The following is a 19208-nucleotide window of genomic DNA, read 5'->3' on the forward strand; positions in this document are numbered from 1 at the left end:
TGAGGATTCACTGCCGCCCAGATTCGCACATTGTGTCTGTTCACTTCACCAGTAAGAAAAAAATGTTGCTTCATCACTGAAAACAAGTTTCGCACTGAACGCATCCTCTTCCATGAGCTGTTGCAACCGCGCCGAAAATTCAAAGCGTTTGACTTTGTCATCGGGTGTCAGCGCTTGTAGCAATTGTAAACGGTAAGGCTTCTGCTTTAGCCTTTTCCGTAAGATTTTCCAAACCGACGGCTGTGGTACGTTTAGCTCCCTGCTTGCTTTATTCATCGACTTCCGCGGGCTACGCGCGAAACTTTCCCGCACGCGTTCAACCGTTTCTTCGCTCACTGCAGGCCGACCCGTTGATTTCCCCTTACAGAGGCATCCAGAAGCTTTAAACTGCGCATACCATCGCCGAATGGAGTTAGCAGTTGGTGGATCTTTGTTGAACTTGGTCCTGAAGTGTCGTTGCACTGTTATGACTGACTGATGTGAGTGCATTTCAAGTACGACATACGCTTTCTCGGCTCCTGTCGCCATTTTGTCTCACTGCGCTCTCGAGCGCTCTGGCGGCAGAAACCTGAAGCGCGGCTTCAGCCAAACAAAACTTTATGAGTTTTTCTACGTATCTGTAGTGTGTCGTGACCATAAGTCAATGAATGGAGCTACAGTGAATTTATGAAATCGCTTCAATCATTTGTAATAGCCCTGTACTTCCATTAGCCTTCTAGTTGAGTAGACCGCTTCATGAACGGGAACCTTCAAGTTATTACTGCCAAGAACTTAGCAAAAACTACGGTCAGTGAACAGAAGGATGCCAAGTCCTCCATGGCGAACGAGAGTGGATCAAAAAGACGCTACAGGAAGTGGGCTGAGGTCTTCTCCTCTCTAAATTCGTAGAACACGGACTCAGACCCATCTCTGGATCTTCCCTATGACACCACGACGGACTCTGCTGAGTGATTCTAGGAAGCCCGTTCTTCCGTGTGTCCGTGAGGTAGTCATTCTTTGGGTACTATCCACAATTCAAGTTGCTGCGTTCAAACACGCCACGCTTTTAGTCTCGTTTTGAGACTCTTCTCAGTCTCTGTCGCGAATTTGCCTTCTGGTATCAAAATTAGAGCGTGAACTTCAGGTGCTTTTGCTTCAGTCTTCTCATTTCTTGCTACTACTTGTCGTCGAACTTCAGAGGGAGTAATTATGCGACATGTGTCAGTGATAGATACGTGTACTCTTATGGTATGGTGTGATCCACACCATGTAGGATACGTGCATTGAGTACTAGCGTAGCACGGAAAAAGTACAAAGTCCTCGTAGTTTCTGGTTTTTATCTCTAGGTTGTTTACTTCAATTTGCATGCGACAATATTTCTGGCAGCCACTTTCAACTTGGTGTTCAGTCAGCGCTGCTTAGAAGGCAAGGTGCGATTGGATTTCTCAGAAAAAAAAGCCACGGTTCTGTTTCTGTTGTTTCCCTTCATAGTACGTAGCGGTAGTATCTGCTCTTTAGTGCTATCAACCATTTTCCTCTGCTTCTTCAATTGTCTTGCCTTGGGCAGTGATAACACCGTGTCAGCGTAGATGAAATTCCAGGCCCGTCAGGATTATTTGTGAGATGTTGAACAAAGACAGCATTAACACACCGCCTTGAGACAAACTAATTTTCTGTTTCCTCTGTCCGCTTCTATGACTTGAAAGTCCACAAACAAGGTTCGATTATGGAGATTTTTACAGTGCAGGTTCAGAAATCGTATTTTTTGATATTGGAGAGTTCTGTTAATAAAATGCGACAGTTCACAACATCGCAAACTGCTGTAAAGTGTCTCGAAACATCTTCTGGAATATCGTTTGTTTCGTACCCACCTTCTGTATCTTTCAAGTTAATTTTCTGAGGCGTGCAGTTTTGTCCTGTCTTAAGGCATGCTTGTTCTGTAATCAGTAACAGATCAATCTCTCCCATAACTATTTTCAGTACTAGGCTCTCCGTTGCCTTGTAAAAGTGACAAAGTAAGAAAAATCAGTCGATAGCTTCTTGAACTGTTTCGATCTTTGTCGGGTATACATGGCCGCAATCTTAATTTTCTCCATATAATAGTAATGGACGCAGTTTTTCAGAAATTGTAGTAATTAGTTCTTTGCGATGGACCAAAGTATTTAATTTGATCCAAAGTTATCCAGGCCAAGTTCTTATCCCTCCAGCATTTCTATAGAGCCAGTTCCAATTCATCTAACGTGAAAGACATGAAAAATCTGTGTTTAATTTCGTCGTCTTATGATATTTTCCTTGTCTAGTTTGGTGGAAGAAATTGGTTTCCCATTTAATAAATGTCGGTGAGCAATCTGACTTGCTTTAAAACTGAATAGGTACCTGATTGATAAGGTTCACTACTCAAGCAGCTTAATAGTCTCTAGATTTGCTTGTGCCCCGCTCATGTCAGTTTCCGCCATCAACTTTATCCTTAGTTCCCATTGAGCCTAAGCTGCAAGTAAGAGTACAAAATGTGCTGTTTGAAGACTCTTATTGCTTAAAAAGTTTTCTTTGTAGAGTTTAATCTTTTAGAATAGGAGCTGTAGGAAATGTTATCTCTCGGAGATAACTGATTCTGCAGTTTCTTCTAATAGCTGTCCATGCTCTGTATTTAATAGCGTACACAGCGCCCTCGTAAGCATCAAGCTGGTATGGATTACACAAATATTTCTATGAAGAATAGAAGAGAATCACTTCCAGTCAGTCTTTCTAAAACTGTACCTCCGTTTGAAACGAACTTTCGGAGGTCTTTTAGCTCGGAAGTTACGGTACGTAATTGGTCTGTGCTGTGCGTGTACACGCAGATTTTGAATAGTTCTGCTACATTCTTTCACTTGTAAAGAGTAAATCCGGGTTATAACATCTCAGCTAGCTTCTGGTACTGAATGGAGGAGGAGGCTTGTTGTTGTGAATAAAAGAGAAAAGAGCATCTTGTCGTTGTGAGAGGAGCCCTAATGTGCCTTTAAGTTAGGTTAAGCTTCCGTGTTTCAGCATATTACTGTAAAGTTTTTACTGAATTCTTACTTCCTAACGTTGGTGTACATGGGCTTCCCACTGCAGGTGCCTGGTTCATGCACTCACGTTGACTGCTGTTCATCGCGACGAAGTCCACTGAGTGGCGACAGGTCGCCTCTTCAACTGAACCACGTTTTATGTTCCATCGGACAGATGGCCGTTGGATCGTCGGAAGGGTCCAGAACTCGTGAAGGAGCGTTATGTTTTGTCTGTTTGTTCTGGTCGTCCGTATTCTGACTGGTTTTGTGTAGCTCGTCACGATACCCCGTCTACGTCAACCACTTCATCTCAAATTAGCACTTGCACCCAACGCCTGCAACTACTTGTTTTATGTATTCCTATTTGTCTTCCCCTACAGGTTTTACGTCTGCAGCTTCCTCAAGTATCATGAAAATTATTTCTTCAGATCTAATCAGATAAACTATCATCCCGTCTCTTCACCTTATCAATGTTTTCTACATGTTCTTGTCTTCGTCTCATGCGCATCAGTTTTCTTCTTTTCCCGCTTTCCCGCAGTCCCCATACAACGCTGTGCTCCAAACAATTGCCTTCTGTACCTGTGTAAGTTTGCTTTTAATGTCCTCCGTGTTTCGACCGCCATGTGTTACGTTGCTTACGAGGGAAAGAAGCCATTCAGTTGTCAGTTTCGTGTTCCCCAATTTTAATGTTCAGTTATCGCTAATGACGTTTCTTCTACTCCTCAGTAGTTTCTTCGGTTGACTCTCAATCCATAGTCTGTTCCCATTAGACTGTTGATTCAATTTACCAGCTCCTATAATTCTTCTTCGCTTTCACTCGGAATAGCAATGTCATCACATAACCTTTCATCCTGAATTATATACCACTCTAAGTCTTTTCTTTTATTTACGTTACTGTTTCTTCGATATATAGATTGAACATTAGGGCCGAAAGTTTACATCTCCAGATTTTACCATTTATAATCTCAGCATTTCGTTCTTTGTCTTCCACTCTTATTTTGCTTTTTTGTTTCTTGTAGATCCATAGCTATTACTGAAGTGGTTATGTGTATACAGGGCGTTTCAAAAAGAAAGAGCAGATTTCAAACATTTATTTCTCAAAAACTACAAATGATAGAAACACAATTCAAACGTTTCTTGTCAGAGAAAGGTTCAAAGTTTTTCAATGGTCCGCGCAGAAGTTCCATGCAAATCCGCAGTGGCGCTGGCGTTTGTTTGTAGGAAAATGGCGACGACACCACAGGAACGATCATTTTGTGTGCTGCAATTTGCAAAGTTAGAGTCCATTGTTGGTGTGCAACGTGCATTCCGCCGTCAATTCAACAAACAGCCGCCTCGTCATAAGCAAATTTATGAGTGGCATCACAGATTCGTAGAAGATGGTTGCATCTGCAAGCGAAAAAGCACGGGTCGTCCACGCACATCGGGTGAAAATGTCGAGCGTGTCCGTGCAGCTTACGAAAGGAGCCCTAGAAAATCCACGACACGGGCAAGTCACGAACTAAACATGGCTAAAACAACGGTATGGCGCGTTCTGAGTAACCGTCTGCACATGAAGCCGTACAAACTGCAGTTATTGCAAGCATTGCGTCCTGACGACCACAACAAAAGGTTCGAATTTTCAACTGCAATTCTACAGGACATGAAAGAGGACAATTTTGCCGAACGATTAATTTTTTCAGATGAATCAACGTTTCACATTTCTGGTAAAGTTAATCGGCATAACGTACGAATTTGGGCGAGTGAAACTCCGAGGGACGTTATTCAACATGAAAGAGACTCACCAAAGGTTAACGTCTTTTGTGCAATTTCGGTAAACAAAGTTTATGGACCTTTCTTTTTCATGGAGAAAACTATCACAGGAACCATTTACCTGGACATGTTAGAAAACTGGCTATTTCCTCAACTTCAGGAAGATTCAAATCACTTCATCTTCATGCAAGATGGCGCCCCACCACACTTCTCTGAACCTGTACGACGGTACCTAAATAACACCATTCCAGGACGGTGGATTGGAAGAGCAGGAGCACAAGATCAATGTCATCGTCTGTGGCCTCCCAGGTCACCAGACCTTACTCCCTGCGATTTTTATTTGTGGGGGTACATAAAGGACTGTGTTTATGTCCCACCTATGCCCGCTACTCTTCAAGAGGTACGACATCGAATTGTTGCGGCCGTGAATTCGGTAACTAAAGACCAGTTGCGTCGTGTGTGGCAAGAAATGAGATACCGGTTTGATATTTGTCGTGTAACAAATGGTGCTCATATTGAGGTACAGTTTTGATATTTGTTGTGTAACATTTGGTACTCATATTGAGTGAAGGACCGTTGGAATTGTGTTTCTATCATTTGTAGTTTTTGAGAAATAAATGTTTGAAATCTGCTCTTTCTTTTTGAAACGCCCTGTATATGTGCCACATCTCCTGCTGAAATGAAATGATCGTATGGCATTGTTGGCCGCGAGGTCCCATTCAGGTTCGGGCGCCAAGTGCAAGTCTTATTTCAGTCGGCGCCACACTGGGCGACTTGCGGCCGATGATGAGGAAGAAATGATGATGAGGACGACATAATACCCAGTCCACGAGCGGAGAAAATCTCCAACCCGGCTGGGAATCGAACCTGAGCCCAGTGCACTGGAGGCAAGCACGTTACCACACAGCTAAGCAAAGGGACCATCTCCTGCTAAACTACTGGATCTATTTCAACCAAAATTGGTACATATACTCTTACTGTCTGAAGAGAACCCCTGTGAGCGTAAGAACCACGTATCCCTCAGAGGGATGGGGATGCGAGTAAAAAAGCACCGTAAATCGCGGCGCGCAAATAACGGAAATATGTTTATCGAGTATTTGACAGTATTTCCATATACCACTGATTGTACCTTCCAAAAACATACCATTGTGCGGCACATAGTTGAGGAGATATAATGTCATATCCAACGAACTGCGTGAAAATAAAACTGCAAGGCGAAATTGGCAAGAGGTACAGGTAAAATATGTGTACAACCATGTGTGAAATATTTAAAATATATGTGAGGTATATATAACATGTGCGTATGTGGAAAAAGCCAGGGGTAAGAAGCTCCTCCTAAACTCCTGGATCGATTTCAACCAAGTTACTAACAGGAGAGAAATACTGTGGGCATAAGAAACAGCAAGCTCCTATTGGAGCGGGGGTTGTTGTGTCCGACTTCTTGGACACTGAGATGACTAGTCATAGTGCAGTTAATTAGAACACTCTGAATAAGTAATACTTTATTAGGTGCAACAAAACTTATCTTTGCTCCCAGGCTTTGCTGTAGCTATATGAAACTGCACACGTCGACTTTGGGCTCAGAACACTAAATGACCCACGATTACTGCGTGGCGAATTGATTCAAGTTCAGAATGACCGTACCGTGTCTTCACTACAGTCACTAGAAAACACAAGTTCGTAGACACTAGTAGATGCAGTTCTGACAGCGTTGGCGCGTAGGCACAGTGCACTGGAGACATAAGTCTCTTCACTCTCCGACGGTTGACAAGGGCTACGTCACGACGAGTAGGCACAATAATGACGTTATTCCGACAGGAACTTCCTGGAAGTGGACCGGATCTGACCCTGCTGGCCTCTGGCGATGCTACTTCATGGAAGAGGCGCGGGGCTTCCGCCTCGGAATTACGGAAGTCTCGGCTTCCTCCTAGCATCTCACTGGTGCCTCCTGATACCGCTTTGTTGCACAGTATATTTGCGGTGATCGATACTTCTTGCGCCGCTTTGGATACTCGACTACACCGCAGGAGTGTCAGCGAGGAGTGAGAAAGGGGGAGGAGTATATGGACACAGACAGGTGGCAGGAGGAGATGGACGAAGGGAGAAGGAGAAGATAGACAGAGGACGGAAAGAAGAGGAGACGGACAGAGACAGGGGGAAGAACAGCTGGACGACGGAGGGGGAAGGAGGAGATGAACTAATAGAATACTGGAACAAATGCGTACCAGAGCAACGACGGGCATCCAGCTAGTAATGTATATAATCTTCTTTCCCTATAGCTTACACACTACAGTTTACTTAAATTAGGAAAATAAAATTTTAATTTTGTTAGTGGCACGTTTTGCATAGACGTAAAACAAAACGTGTAAGAAGCATATGAGTTCAAATCGCAGAGAAACGGCCCCGCTATTCATAAGCGCTAAGGCTTTCCCGGGACCTGGAACCGGCCGCGCGACACTGACAATATTGTGAATAATAGCTAAGCAAACAGTAAATGAGCTTAGTGTAATTAACAATGTATATTCTTGGCTCTTCATTCGCACTTAGCGATGTGACGCACTTGACTTGCATTCTGGAGCAACGGAATACAAATACCCAGATGGTCATCCGGATTTAGACTTAGATTTTTTTGAAGCAAACTCGTTAATCCTTCTTTTTGTTGAAGATCCTGCACTCCATATTTAGAGGAACCAATATAGTCGGAACTAAGCGTTTCAGCCAGTAGGTGATAGATTGATAGAGTGATGCTGAATGAAAGGCGTTTGACAGTCAAGAGGGCAAGTGGTCATGTCTTCAACGAGTACCACAGCAGAATATCGAAATAATATCTCTACAAAACCCAAAGAAATTCTGCTAGTATGTAAAGGCTCTCTTAGTGGTACCAAAGTCAGCGTCCCAGGTACTCATGGAGGACACAGGAACTGAAACTGAGGTTACCAAAACAAAATCAGAACTACTGAACTCAGTTTGCAAATGTTACTTTACAAATAAAAAGTAAGGAGTGCTGCCCAAGTTTAATTCTCGTACATTACTGTAAAGGTAAGTGAAGTAGATATTAGTGCCAGTGGCGTTGAGAAACAGCTGGAATCGTTAGGTTTTATGTCGAATTTGTGGCCGAGTTAACTCCTCTTTTAATCTTACTACACCGTGGATTACTGGAAGAAACCACACGGCACACCCTATCCACAAGCGAGGACATGGTACGAGCACGATGGGTGTCCGATTCCATATCCGCTCATGGGTAGGAGAGTGTTCACCCAGCTTTTACCCGGTCGCTGTATAGGGCGTGATAGCGTTATCAGTTGGCCTGCCTTGACGCCTCTGAATTTTTTTCACTGGATTGTAGACACGAAGTCAACGCACAAGTTCCGACGACCCAAGAGCGCATCGTTGGAGCATGTGCAATGGTATCACAGCAATCTCTTGTCACTTCGGACGCACTTGCATGAGTAACTGTAAACGCGTATTGCGGTAGGTGGAGATCATTTCGAATACTTCGTAACATGATCGATATATTAAGAAATTATTCATGACCACAATATTTTGTGATTTCCTTTTTGTTGCTGACATAATTTTGCAGCGCAGTTTTGTATGTTGACATTAAACCTATGACGCTAGGTTATTTAACATTCTTTAAACCTCAGTTCCCTCTCTCACAAATCCATTCAAGTGTCGATGGGCACCTTTCTTCAAATCTCTGACGAAAACGAGAGCAGAACTGCTACTGTAGTTAACTGGTGAATCATCCTAACCTACGACTTCCTTTTCCTTGTACAAAACAGATAAATTCTAAGTTCTAAATTTTGAAATTTCACCGAAAATGCTAAGCGGATCGTGAAGAGTATAAGGCCGTTGAATTCATCTTTTTATAACCGCGGCGATATCAGCAGAAATTACCATAGCCCTATTTGAAAAAGCGAATCTTTGTAATTAGTATAACTAGGAGAAAAAGATTAGATGTCATTTATGGAGGCTTTTTTTAACAATTCATTTGGGTGAAAAAAGAATTATGGTCCATTAAACGGTTCAGGATATACTCTGTCCAGTCACATTAATGTGACCAACTGACAAAAGCCGGAATACAAACATTTAACAGCGTGGACCGGTGCAATATTTGCAGCAAGAGATTCATTTAGGTTCTGGAAGTTATCGACATGGCTGTGGAGAGGGGCAGACTAGTGTTACGGCCAGCTGCGCTAGGTTTATCGGCTGGCGCGCGAAGAGACAAATCGAGGTGGCTCTACTGATTCTCTATTGGGTTTAAATCCAGGGAGTTTGGTGGCCAGGGGAGTACAGTAAACTCATTCCGGCGCTCTTTGAACTATGCACGTACAAAACAAGCTGTGTGACATGTTGCATTGTCCTGCTGGTAGATGCCAGCGTGCCGAGGAAAAACAATTCTCATCTAGAGGTGGGCGTGGTTTCCAAGGATAGGTGCATACTTGTGTTGATTCATTGTGACTTCCTGAATAACGAGATCGCCCAGGGAACGCCAATAAAACTTTCCCCGAACCATAACGCTCCCTCCTCCAGCTTGGATCCTTCCAACGATTGTTGTAGGGTATTTGGTTTCAGATGTTTCCGTCCAATGGGGCATAAAACTTGATGCAAATGAAAAGCCACCTGTCGCCACTCACTGGATGTCCAGTTGGGGTACTAGCGTGCAAATTCCAGCCTTCGTCGCCGATGAACAGCAATCAGCATGGGTGCATGAAACAGGTGCCTGCTCTAGAAGCCCAGTCGCAGCAACGTACGCTGCATGGTCGTTGAGGAATCACTGTTGGTAGCCTCTTGGCGGTCAGTTGCTCAACAGTTGCTCTTCTATTCGCCCGTACATTTCTTCGTAGCCGCTATTCATCCTCGTCATCTACGGGCCGTGGTGCACCACAATTGCCCTGGCGCGATTTTGGATAGCGCCATTTTGTCAGGCACGGTATAGCTTAACCACGGTGGCACGCGAACATTTTACAAACTTGGCCGAGTCGGAAATGCTTCCATCCTTGGCCTGCAAGCTAATGATCATGTGCTTTTGGACGTCACATATATCGCTCCCTTTCCGCGTTACGGCAATGGCTGCATTGTTTTCCGCTTTCCCGCAACAGGCTTTGTATTTGAAGCGTAGCTGTATCGCCCTGTATATCAGTTTAAAAATTTAACAGCTAACTTTCAGAGAATAGAGTAGCATCAGTATGAAGAGTCTCGGCATTGTCGAGATATTATTACATAAATTACAAGATGCATTTAACACAGGATACTTTTCAGTCGCTTGTGTGGGGGCGCATGGTTACGCGGCTGGATTTCTGACCGGCAACGAAAGCCAGGCAAAGGCGCACTATCTTGGGCCTACAGTACCTGCTATCAACAACAATTCGTAAATACTCAAGTAAAACCGAAAACCACAGAAAGCTGAGTAAGGGAAGACAGAAACGGAAACATTCCGCACTAAGGAAAAAATTAAACCAGAAAGACTGGAAATAGGCGGAAACGACAGAAAGAAAAAGCCTCCTCGTCACGTGTGCACACTCACATAGCCGCAGTGCTCAGATCCCTGTTCACAGTCTTAGTGCGAAGTGAAAAACTGATTATGGCAGTGCACAATTCGGTTTTATGTTGTGCATCTTTGTTAAAGTTTCGACAGTTTCTTACTGTTATACTGCAGTTTTTAAATTAATTGCATGACTCATGTTATTCAGAAATTTTTCGACTAATGCAATTTCTTGGGTGTTATGCTAAAGCGATGCATCAAGTACTGCTGTAAACAAATTATTACTGTATTAAAACATTCACATATTTTATTGTTATTATAATTATTAAAATCATAGACACCTGTGCCACGCTAAAAGTATGAATGACCGCAAGTAATATTTGCAGAGTGAGGGCAGGAGGGTGGAGGCAACAACAAACTGTACGGCCGCACCCAAAAATATAAAAAATAGCGAACCCTCGACTCCATGCTATGTCTCAGTGGCCACGCGAGGCTAGTGCCTGAGAGGACATAAACTTCATTCGGCCGTGCAAGATTGTACAAGCACATCATATACCTTCAGTCAAGGAATGCAGTGACGTCTGGGGCACCATGCACTGTCAGCATGGCTACCATTACTGCGGCTTCCTTTGATGTGGCAGCAGAGAGAGGCGTGCAGACACCGGTGCACCCAAGGACAACTGTGGACGCACGAGTGGTTTAGTGTACAGCGTCATGATGGACGTATCTGTTTGTGGAAGCTCCGAGGAGAATAAACGTGTTAGATTGAATTCGTCTTCGTCGCATAGACCCAGCAACCACACGTGATGGCATGTGATGCCATTAGGTGCACAACACGATCACCTCTGATTTGCATAGCCCATAATTCGAACAGTAGGCATTACATATCTGGTTGGTTAACACTAGTGGCTGTGCCCTTCAAGGTCTCCGTGATGTGTTTCAACACGATAACGCAGGACCATATGTTTCTCTGTGCTGTTGTGACTTAGTTCGATTCATAGGGTTGTCCTTGGCTGGATGCTCTCCAGAAAATCCATTGAAAACAAATGGTCATGGGATGACGAGAGACTGACACACCACCCCTCGCCACCCACTACGATGATGAACCCTGCTACAAAGTTGAAGCAGCACAGAATGACGTACCCACATCCGTTATCCAAGCTCAAGTAGAATCAGTGTCCAGCTGGCGTAGCGTCGTTGTTACTAGCAGAGGTAGTAGATGTCAGTACTAAACTTCGCGCGCTCTGAATCTCTAAGTTACCTACAAATGTAATCCTGTATACGCACAAAATGCAAAATTTCGTCTTTGCTGTCCTTCCTAGTGTTGCAATTTTAGTAGCCAGCTGTTCTGAAGTACTTCCATGATCCACTTTACACGGATCTGAATCCAGACGACAGGAATAGGTCTCGCAGTGGAGATACACTGGAAACAAATTCGGGAGAACGGCTGACCAAATCACGGCCCATCCAGATTTAGGTTTCTCATGGGTGCTCTAAATGTCTTAAGGCAAATAGAATAATTCATTTTCCTCTGAAAAGGACACGGCCGACTTCCTTCCCCAAACCGAGCTTGAGTCCCTTTCTAATGATCTCGTCGTCGACGGGACGTTAACCCCCAAGCTCCCTTGTTTGTCCAACTGAGTATTTAAGAGGCAGCCTCGAACATCGTGTTCGTTTCATCTGTCATGACTGAGAAACGCATTGCTTGTACTGTGATTCGAGATGCTTCTTAAAGGCTCTCAATATTGTTTTACACTCCTGGAAATTGAAATAAGAACACCGTGAATTCATTGTCCCAGGAAGGGGAAACTTTATTGACACATTCCTGGGGTCAGATACATCACATGATCACACTGACAGAACCACAGGCACATAGACACAGGCAACAGAGCATGCACAATGTCGGCACTAGTACAGTGTATATCCACCTTTCGCAGCAATGCAGGCTGCTATTCTCCCATGGAGACGATCGTAGAGATGCTGGATGTAGTCCTGTGGAACGGCTTGCCATGCCATTTCCACCTGGCGCCTCAGTTGGACCAGCGTTCGTGCTGGACGTGCAGACCGCGTGAGACGACGCTTCATCCAGTCCCAAACATGCTCAATGGGGGACAGATCTGGAGATCTTGCTGGCCAGGGTAGTTGACTTACACCTTCTAGAGCACGTTGGGTGGCACGGGATACATGCAGACGTGCATTGTCCTGTTGGAACAGCAAGTTCCCTTGCCGGTATAGGAATGGTAGAACGATGGGTTCGATGACGGTTTGGATGTACCGTGTACTATTCAGTATCCCCTCGACGATCACCAGTGGTGTTCGGCCAGTGTAGGAGATCGCTCCCCACACCATGATGCCGGGTGTTGGCCCTGTGTGCCTCGGTCGTATGCGGTCCTGATTGTGGCGCTCACCTGCACGGCGCCAAACACGCATACGACCATCATTGGCACCAAGGCAGAAGCGACTCTCATCGCTGAAGACGACACGTCTCCATTCGTCCCTCCATTCACGCCTGTCGCGACACCACTGGAGGCGGGCTGCACGATGTTGGGGGTGAGCGGAAGACGGCCTAACGGTGTGCGGGACCGTAGCCCAGCTTCATGGAGACGGTTGCGAATGGTCCTCGCCGATACCCCAGGAGCAACAGTGTCCCTAATTTGCTGGGAAGTGGCGGTGCGGTCCCCTACGGCACTGCGTAGGATCCTACGGTCTTGGCGTGCATCCGTGCGTCGCTGCGGTCCGGTCCCAGGTCGACGGGCACGTGCACTTTCCGCCGACCACTGGCGACAACATCGATGTACTGTGGAGACCTCACGCCCCACGTGTTGAGCAATTCGGCGGTACGTCCACCCGGCCTCCCGCATGCCCACTATACGCCCTCGCCCAAATTCCGTCAACTGTACATACGGTTCACGTCCACGCTGTCGCGGCATGCTACCAGTGTTAAAGACTGCGATGGAGCTCCGTATGCCACGGCAAACTGGCTGACACTGACGGCGGCGGTGCACAAATGCTGCGCAGCTAGCGCCATTCGACGGCCAACACCGCGGTTCCTGGTGTGTCCGCTGTGCCGTGCGTGTGATCATTGCTTGTACAGCCCTCTCGCAGTGTCCGGAGCAAGTATGGTGGGTCTGACACACCGGTGTCAATACCGAGCGAGGTGGCGCAGTGGTTAGCACACTGGACTCGCATTCGAGAGGACGACGGTTCAATCCCGTCTCCAGCCATCCTGATTTAGGTTTTCCGTGTTTTCCCTAAATCGTTTCAGGCAAATGCCGGGATGGTTCCTTTCAAAGGGCACGGCCGATTTCCTTCCCCATCCTTCCCTAACCCGAGCTAGCGCTCCGTCTCTAATGACCTCGTTGTCGACGGGACGTTAAACAACACTAACCTAACCAACAAACACCGGTGTCAATGTGTTCTTTTTTCCATTTCCAGGAGTGTAAATCACCGTGTCAAGGCAGACGGGATGAATATATCAGTTGTATCACTCAGTTTGATCAGTTTCATGTAAATAGTAAATTTTAGTCATATATGGAGAGAACTGAGCTCTTGTCTTCCTTGCAGCTGCTGTTGGACCTCTGGCTTGCGAGGATGGCGAGTTCCTATGCTCAACCCCTCGTTGTGTGAGTATCGAGTTTCGCTGCGACGGAGACGACGACTGCGGGGACTGGAGCGATGAAGACGACTGTCCGGAGATGGGGACCAGCTGCAGCCCTGGAGAATTTAGGTCAGCACAAGTTAACACTCTGTTTCTGCCTCTAGCTACTCTTATCGTTATCAAAATGAACGACGCTATTAAGTCACAACAACAATAATTTTACCTTGGATCTCTTCCATCGGTCCGTGTTTGCATTCAAAACCAACAATAGCGGAATTGTGGGTCCGCCTCGATGCAAAACACTTTTATTATTTATTTATTTAATTATTCCCCAAGCTAGTTTTAGCGATAAATATCGCCACCATCAGTGGGTTCTTTAATTCTGAAACAGAAATAGCATAGTTATGAAACGTTGCAAAACGTTATTACATATGTACTGTTTGTTTTTTAAATATTGTTTTCTATGAATACTTTCATAATACCTTATTTACTCTACGTCACAGCATGGTCTTAAGATTGTTGTCGCTGTTTGCGGCATATTTTCTGTGTTTTCTGTTGCCGTCTTTCTCGACATACATCATGTCATGTGCAACTGTCTCAGCGGCTATTAGTAAAGAAATACAAAAACGCGAACGTAGTATGTCAGCATTATACAATTGGGATTGCGGTAATGTTGTGGCTACAGTTTTGCTGTATACCTCGTGTACTCACGTTGGTTGGACAGCTTGCAGCTACTTTCAGACACAGAAAAACGTAACTTTCGCACTTCGTCCGTAATCCAGAACATTACTTCATCTTGCTGTTTGCGTGCGTCCCGAGAAATGTATCTCACCTTGAGATAAGGCTATGGAAATTGTATCAGGAGTTCTGACGATTTCTGTTCCTTATTTAAGTGTCTGTGTGTGCTGGGGGAGATGTTCTGTTGCGTGTGTGTGTTTTCTCTTCTGTGTCCTGTGTCAGTCGTCTCAGAGCAGTAAAGAGTGTGTTGTTGCAAGATGTTGTATTTTCGTATATTACGTTTTTCCCTTCCACTATAGCCTTTTGTATGTAATAATCTTCTTCTATTGTTAGTTGTCAGTATAAATTGTTGCTGTGTTTCAGGATGTGTGGATCACTTTCGATATTATGGGGGTTATGGTTTTTGTTCATTAGGTATTCTGCGAAAGTGGAATATGTACTGTCACTCTTTAGGGCTCTCATGTACTCTGTGTACCTCGTTCGGCAATTTCTGTTTGTTTGTATTTTCTTCAGAAATTTAAAAAACTCATGAACGAAAATAGATCTGAACCTGAGACACACTTACACACCATACATTCCATGAACGCTTGATTAATTTTTCTGACATAACACTCAAAAAGCAAGAACAGCAGCTACTTGACAAAGACCCCAAATACGATTTGAACACCCACATAAGACCATAGAAAATCTTATTACTCAGACTGATTACATCATAGGCCAACACAAAAAATATGCCACAGGCAGCGACAACAATCTTGAAACTAGTAGTGCACTAGAATAGTAATGTCGCCATAGGTGAATCAGCTAAAATCTCCTGTGGTAGGTCTACCCGACAGTACCACATGGCACCACGCCAGACGGTCATTCAGTCTCACGGTGTGTTAGGATCTCTACATTTTCGTGTACATCTATACTCAGCGAACCAGTGTGAAGTGCGTGGCAGAGGGTACGTCCCATTTTACCACTTGTTACGGCGTTTTCCTGACCCATTCACATATGGAGTGCGTTTGAAGAATGACTATTTAAATGCCTCTGTATGAGCTGTAATTAATTTCGTTTTCTCCTCACTATCCCTATGGGAGCGATATGTAGGTTTGTATTATATTGCTAGAGTCTTCGTTTACGGCCAGTTCTTGAAACTTTGTAAGTAGGCTTCCTCGGTATAGTTTACATCTATCTTAAAGATTCTGGCAGTTCAGTTTCTTCAGCATCACTGTGACACTCTCCCACCGATCAAACAAACCTGTGACCATTCGTGCTGCGATTCTCTGTATACGTCCAATATCCCCAGTTGGTCTTACTTGGGACGGATACTTCAAAGTTGAGCAATGTTTTGGGATGAGTTGCACGAGCAATCGTCTTTGTAGACTGCCTGCATTTCCCTGGTATTCTTCTACCAATAAGCCGAAGTGTGCCACCTGCTTTACCAGCGTCTGAACGTACGTGATCGTTCGATTTCAACTCCTATGAATTTGTATGAGTTGACCTATGCCAACTGTGATTCATCGATATAATAGCCACAGGAAAAAAGTCTGCTCATATGCACATATCCGCAGTAATTGTTACCTGCGAATAAAAGCGTGCCCTGTTACGGATGTCGGCGAGTTATCTGACAATATCTGCAATAATAATTGCTTTGTATTTAAAAAGTAAAGTACAATATCAATCTTATTATATACTTCTCGTCAAATTGTGTTATCCGCACTCAATGTATGAGGCTATTTTAATCGGCATTGGAGACGGAATGACTGTTGTAACTTGAAGTCTGTGGGCCTGGGTAAATACAGTAGCAAATGCTTACCTTCCGGCTACGACCACTTTTGCTTCACCCAAAGGACCTGCACCTGGGGACTATGAGTTGCCGCGACCCAATCTTTCGTGCAGTCTATGAAGCACGTTCTAGATGGCAACACTGGCCAGTGGCTGCCTAAGAAGTGCGAGTTGCCAAGTTTCTGCTACCTTGCGTTAACGTTTTGAAGTGACTTGAGTGACCACGAATACGTCAGAAAAAGCGTTAGTGACGACGTTTTGTCCAGCCGGTGTGGCCGAGCGGTTCTAGGCGCTTCAATCTGGAACCGCGCGACCACTACGGTCGCAGGTTCGAATCCTGCCTCGGGCATGGATGTGTGTGATGTCCTTAGGTTAGTTACGTTTAAGTAGTTATAAGTTCTAGGGGACTGATGACCTCAGATGTTAAGTCCCATAGCGCTCAGAGCCATTTGAACCATTTGATGGCGTTTTTACAAAATGCCGGCCATGGACTATATTTCATGTAAAGTCAGAGAAGGTGCTTTCACATTATTGCGAGAAAGCGATTTGGAAGAAGCTTGCTAATGTATTTGACGGCAATGAGACACAGTGGCTCGTTTTGCGTATAAAATAGTGTATTCTTACGCTGGACACAAAACAAGGACTATTTGTTAAAACATGCATGTAAGACTGACAAAGTGTTATATTTAATTTTTTAATTACTAAGAGAAACATAAGGGTTCTTGAAGTCTGCCGAATTTGAAAATAGCTGCCAAAAAAATTCATCAATCTTGTCAGAAAATGTGTGTGGAAATGGATTTCTCGAGACGGCGTAGTGCCTTATTGACGTGGGGGCCAAGTACGATGCAGTGAATGTCAATACCAATGTCTTATCGAACTACCATTTCGGGAAATTTAAAGGAAACCGCTAACCATCTGCATGAAGCTGTTTCTACGGAAGTGAAAAATATTTTCAGAAAAATAGCAGGGGTAATAGCAGTCGATATATGGTGTGTTTCATATCGTAAAATGAACTACATGGCAGTGATTTTACTTACATTAGCAATGAAGAAACGAAAGTACTTAATGTGCACCAGAGATTTCAAGCGTGAGATTAAAGGAAATAAAAAAGCTGTGAAAATATTACACATGAACTTTGAGAGATATTAAGGTCGTTGGAGTTATTCAGCACTACGAAGAGCGTTATGTTTGTTGCCGACACAGGCCCAAACATTGTAACAGCAGTTCGTCAATATACGAGTATGGGGCTCTCCTCCTCATATCCTCAATATTGTGCTAGAGCACACGACTCTAGGAGGTATCAATGATAAGAAGAAAAGATACACAGTAGTTAACAAGTTCTTGTCGAGCTGTATACAGGGTGGTCTGAAATCCCCGTTACAAACTTCTAGGACATGTAGAGTGTAGTGAGTACAGAAAATTTTGGATAGGAACCATATCCGGAATCGTTTCGTTTCCGTTCTATGAGAGTTTCAATTTAGACGTGTACCTCGTCAACGTCTGCTTAGGGCAAGAGAAACGTCTCAGAGTTCCCTGTCCTGGTACGCAACAGGGTAGACACGATGACGTGTACTACGTCATACGATCCCCAGATGTCACTTATTGTCCGCTTTGCTGTGAGACCGAGTCAATACCTGTGCATCACCGATAGAGGAAACATGGTGCAGTACCCGTTTGCGGAATACACAGACATGCGAAGCTGGAGATAACGGAAGAGCTGCTATTCGGCTGTACCACGAACGTTTTCCACACCGTCACACTCCATCGCACAAACTGTTTGCCCAAGTTACACAGCGGCTTCAAAAAACGGGTACCTTCACCGTGAGGAGGCAGGACTGGTGCTGCGCAGCGACGCCGCACTCCCGAATTTGAAGAAGGTGTACTGCGTCGCATTGAAGATAGCCCTCAACGAGTTCGCGAACAATTGCGCGTGCAATGGCTATTAGTCACAGTACCGTCTTGGACGTCCTGCATGAGTAACAATTACATCCGTACCACTTAACAAAGGGTACACTCTATGGGTCCAGCAGACTTTCCACGACGCGTCGCCTTCTGCACATCGTTCCTGCACCGTTGCATCGACGCGCCCCTGTTTCCACGTCGAGTTCTCTTCACAGATGAATGTAGGTTCACAAGGGATTGTGTTCTGAATGTTCGATATAGCCATGTCTGGGCGGACGAAAACCCTCATGCCACGCATGTTCAGGGATTTCAAGACAGGTTTGGAATTAACGCGCGGGCAGGTATTCTGGACGGTCATGTGATTGGACCATACCTCCTTCCATCTAAGTCTTCCTACGACACGTACTGGACCCATTCTGGGAAGCTGTGTCATTGAATTTCCGTCAGGAAATGTAGTTTCAGCTTGATGGAGCACCACCTCACTTTTCACTGGCTGTTCGGAGACATCTCAACAGACGGTATGGTGAAAGATGGATATGCCGTGGTGGTCCAACCGCGTGGCCGCCACGGTCGCCGGCATTTAACCCCTATGGACTACTTCTCGTGGGGTCGTATGAAGAGGCTAATTTATGAGACAGAGGAAGATCTGCTGGCACGCGTTCTGGCCGCTGCACAAGACAATGAAGAGACACCAGGTGGGATGGAGAGAGTGTACCAGAACATGCTTCGCAGGTACAATCTGTGTAACAACGTTGGTGGTCGCCACATCGAGCCGCTGTTGTAATGCATCGGTACGTTGCGGCTGGTGCCGTAGATGCTGGGTCCTCCTTGTTGCCGACTAATGTAAACCATAAGGTGTAAGTTGTAATGCAAATGCGTACGTAATAACGGAACGAGTCAGTATTCTTTTCAAATACATTGCAAAAATTGTACTGGGTCACGCCTAAGTACATTC

The 19208-nt window shown here is 44.9% G+C and overlaps 1 protein-coding gene across 1 annotated transcript in view; it reads left to right on the forward strand.

Moving 5' to 3' along the window:
- LOC126176416 (low-density lipoprotein receptor-related protein 4) overlaps positions 1-19208 on the forward strand; it is a 646448-nt gene that overhangs the window by 364244 nt on the left and 262996 nt on the right. Inside the window, exon 6 of the mRNA XM_049923573.1 lies at positions 13810-13972. Coding sequence (XP_049779530.1) covers positions 13810-13972 — 163 coding nt within the window. The remainder of the gene's footprint in view (positions 1-13809; positions 13973-19208) is intronic.

This window comes from Schistocerca cancellata, chromosome 3 (assembly GCF_023864275.1).
Source record: "Schistocerca cancellata isolate TAMUIC-IGC-003103 chromosome 3, iqSchCanc2.1, whole genome shotgun sequence".
NCBI lineage: Eukaryota > Metazoa > Arthropoda > Insecta > Orthoptera > Acrididae > Schistocerca > Schistocerca cancellata.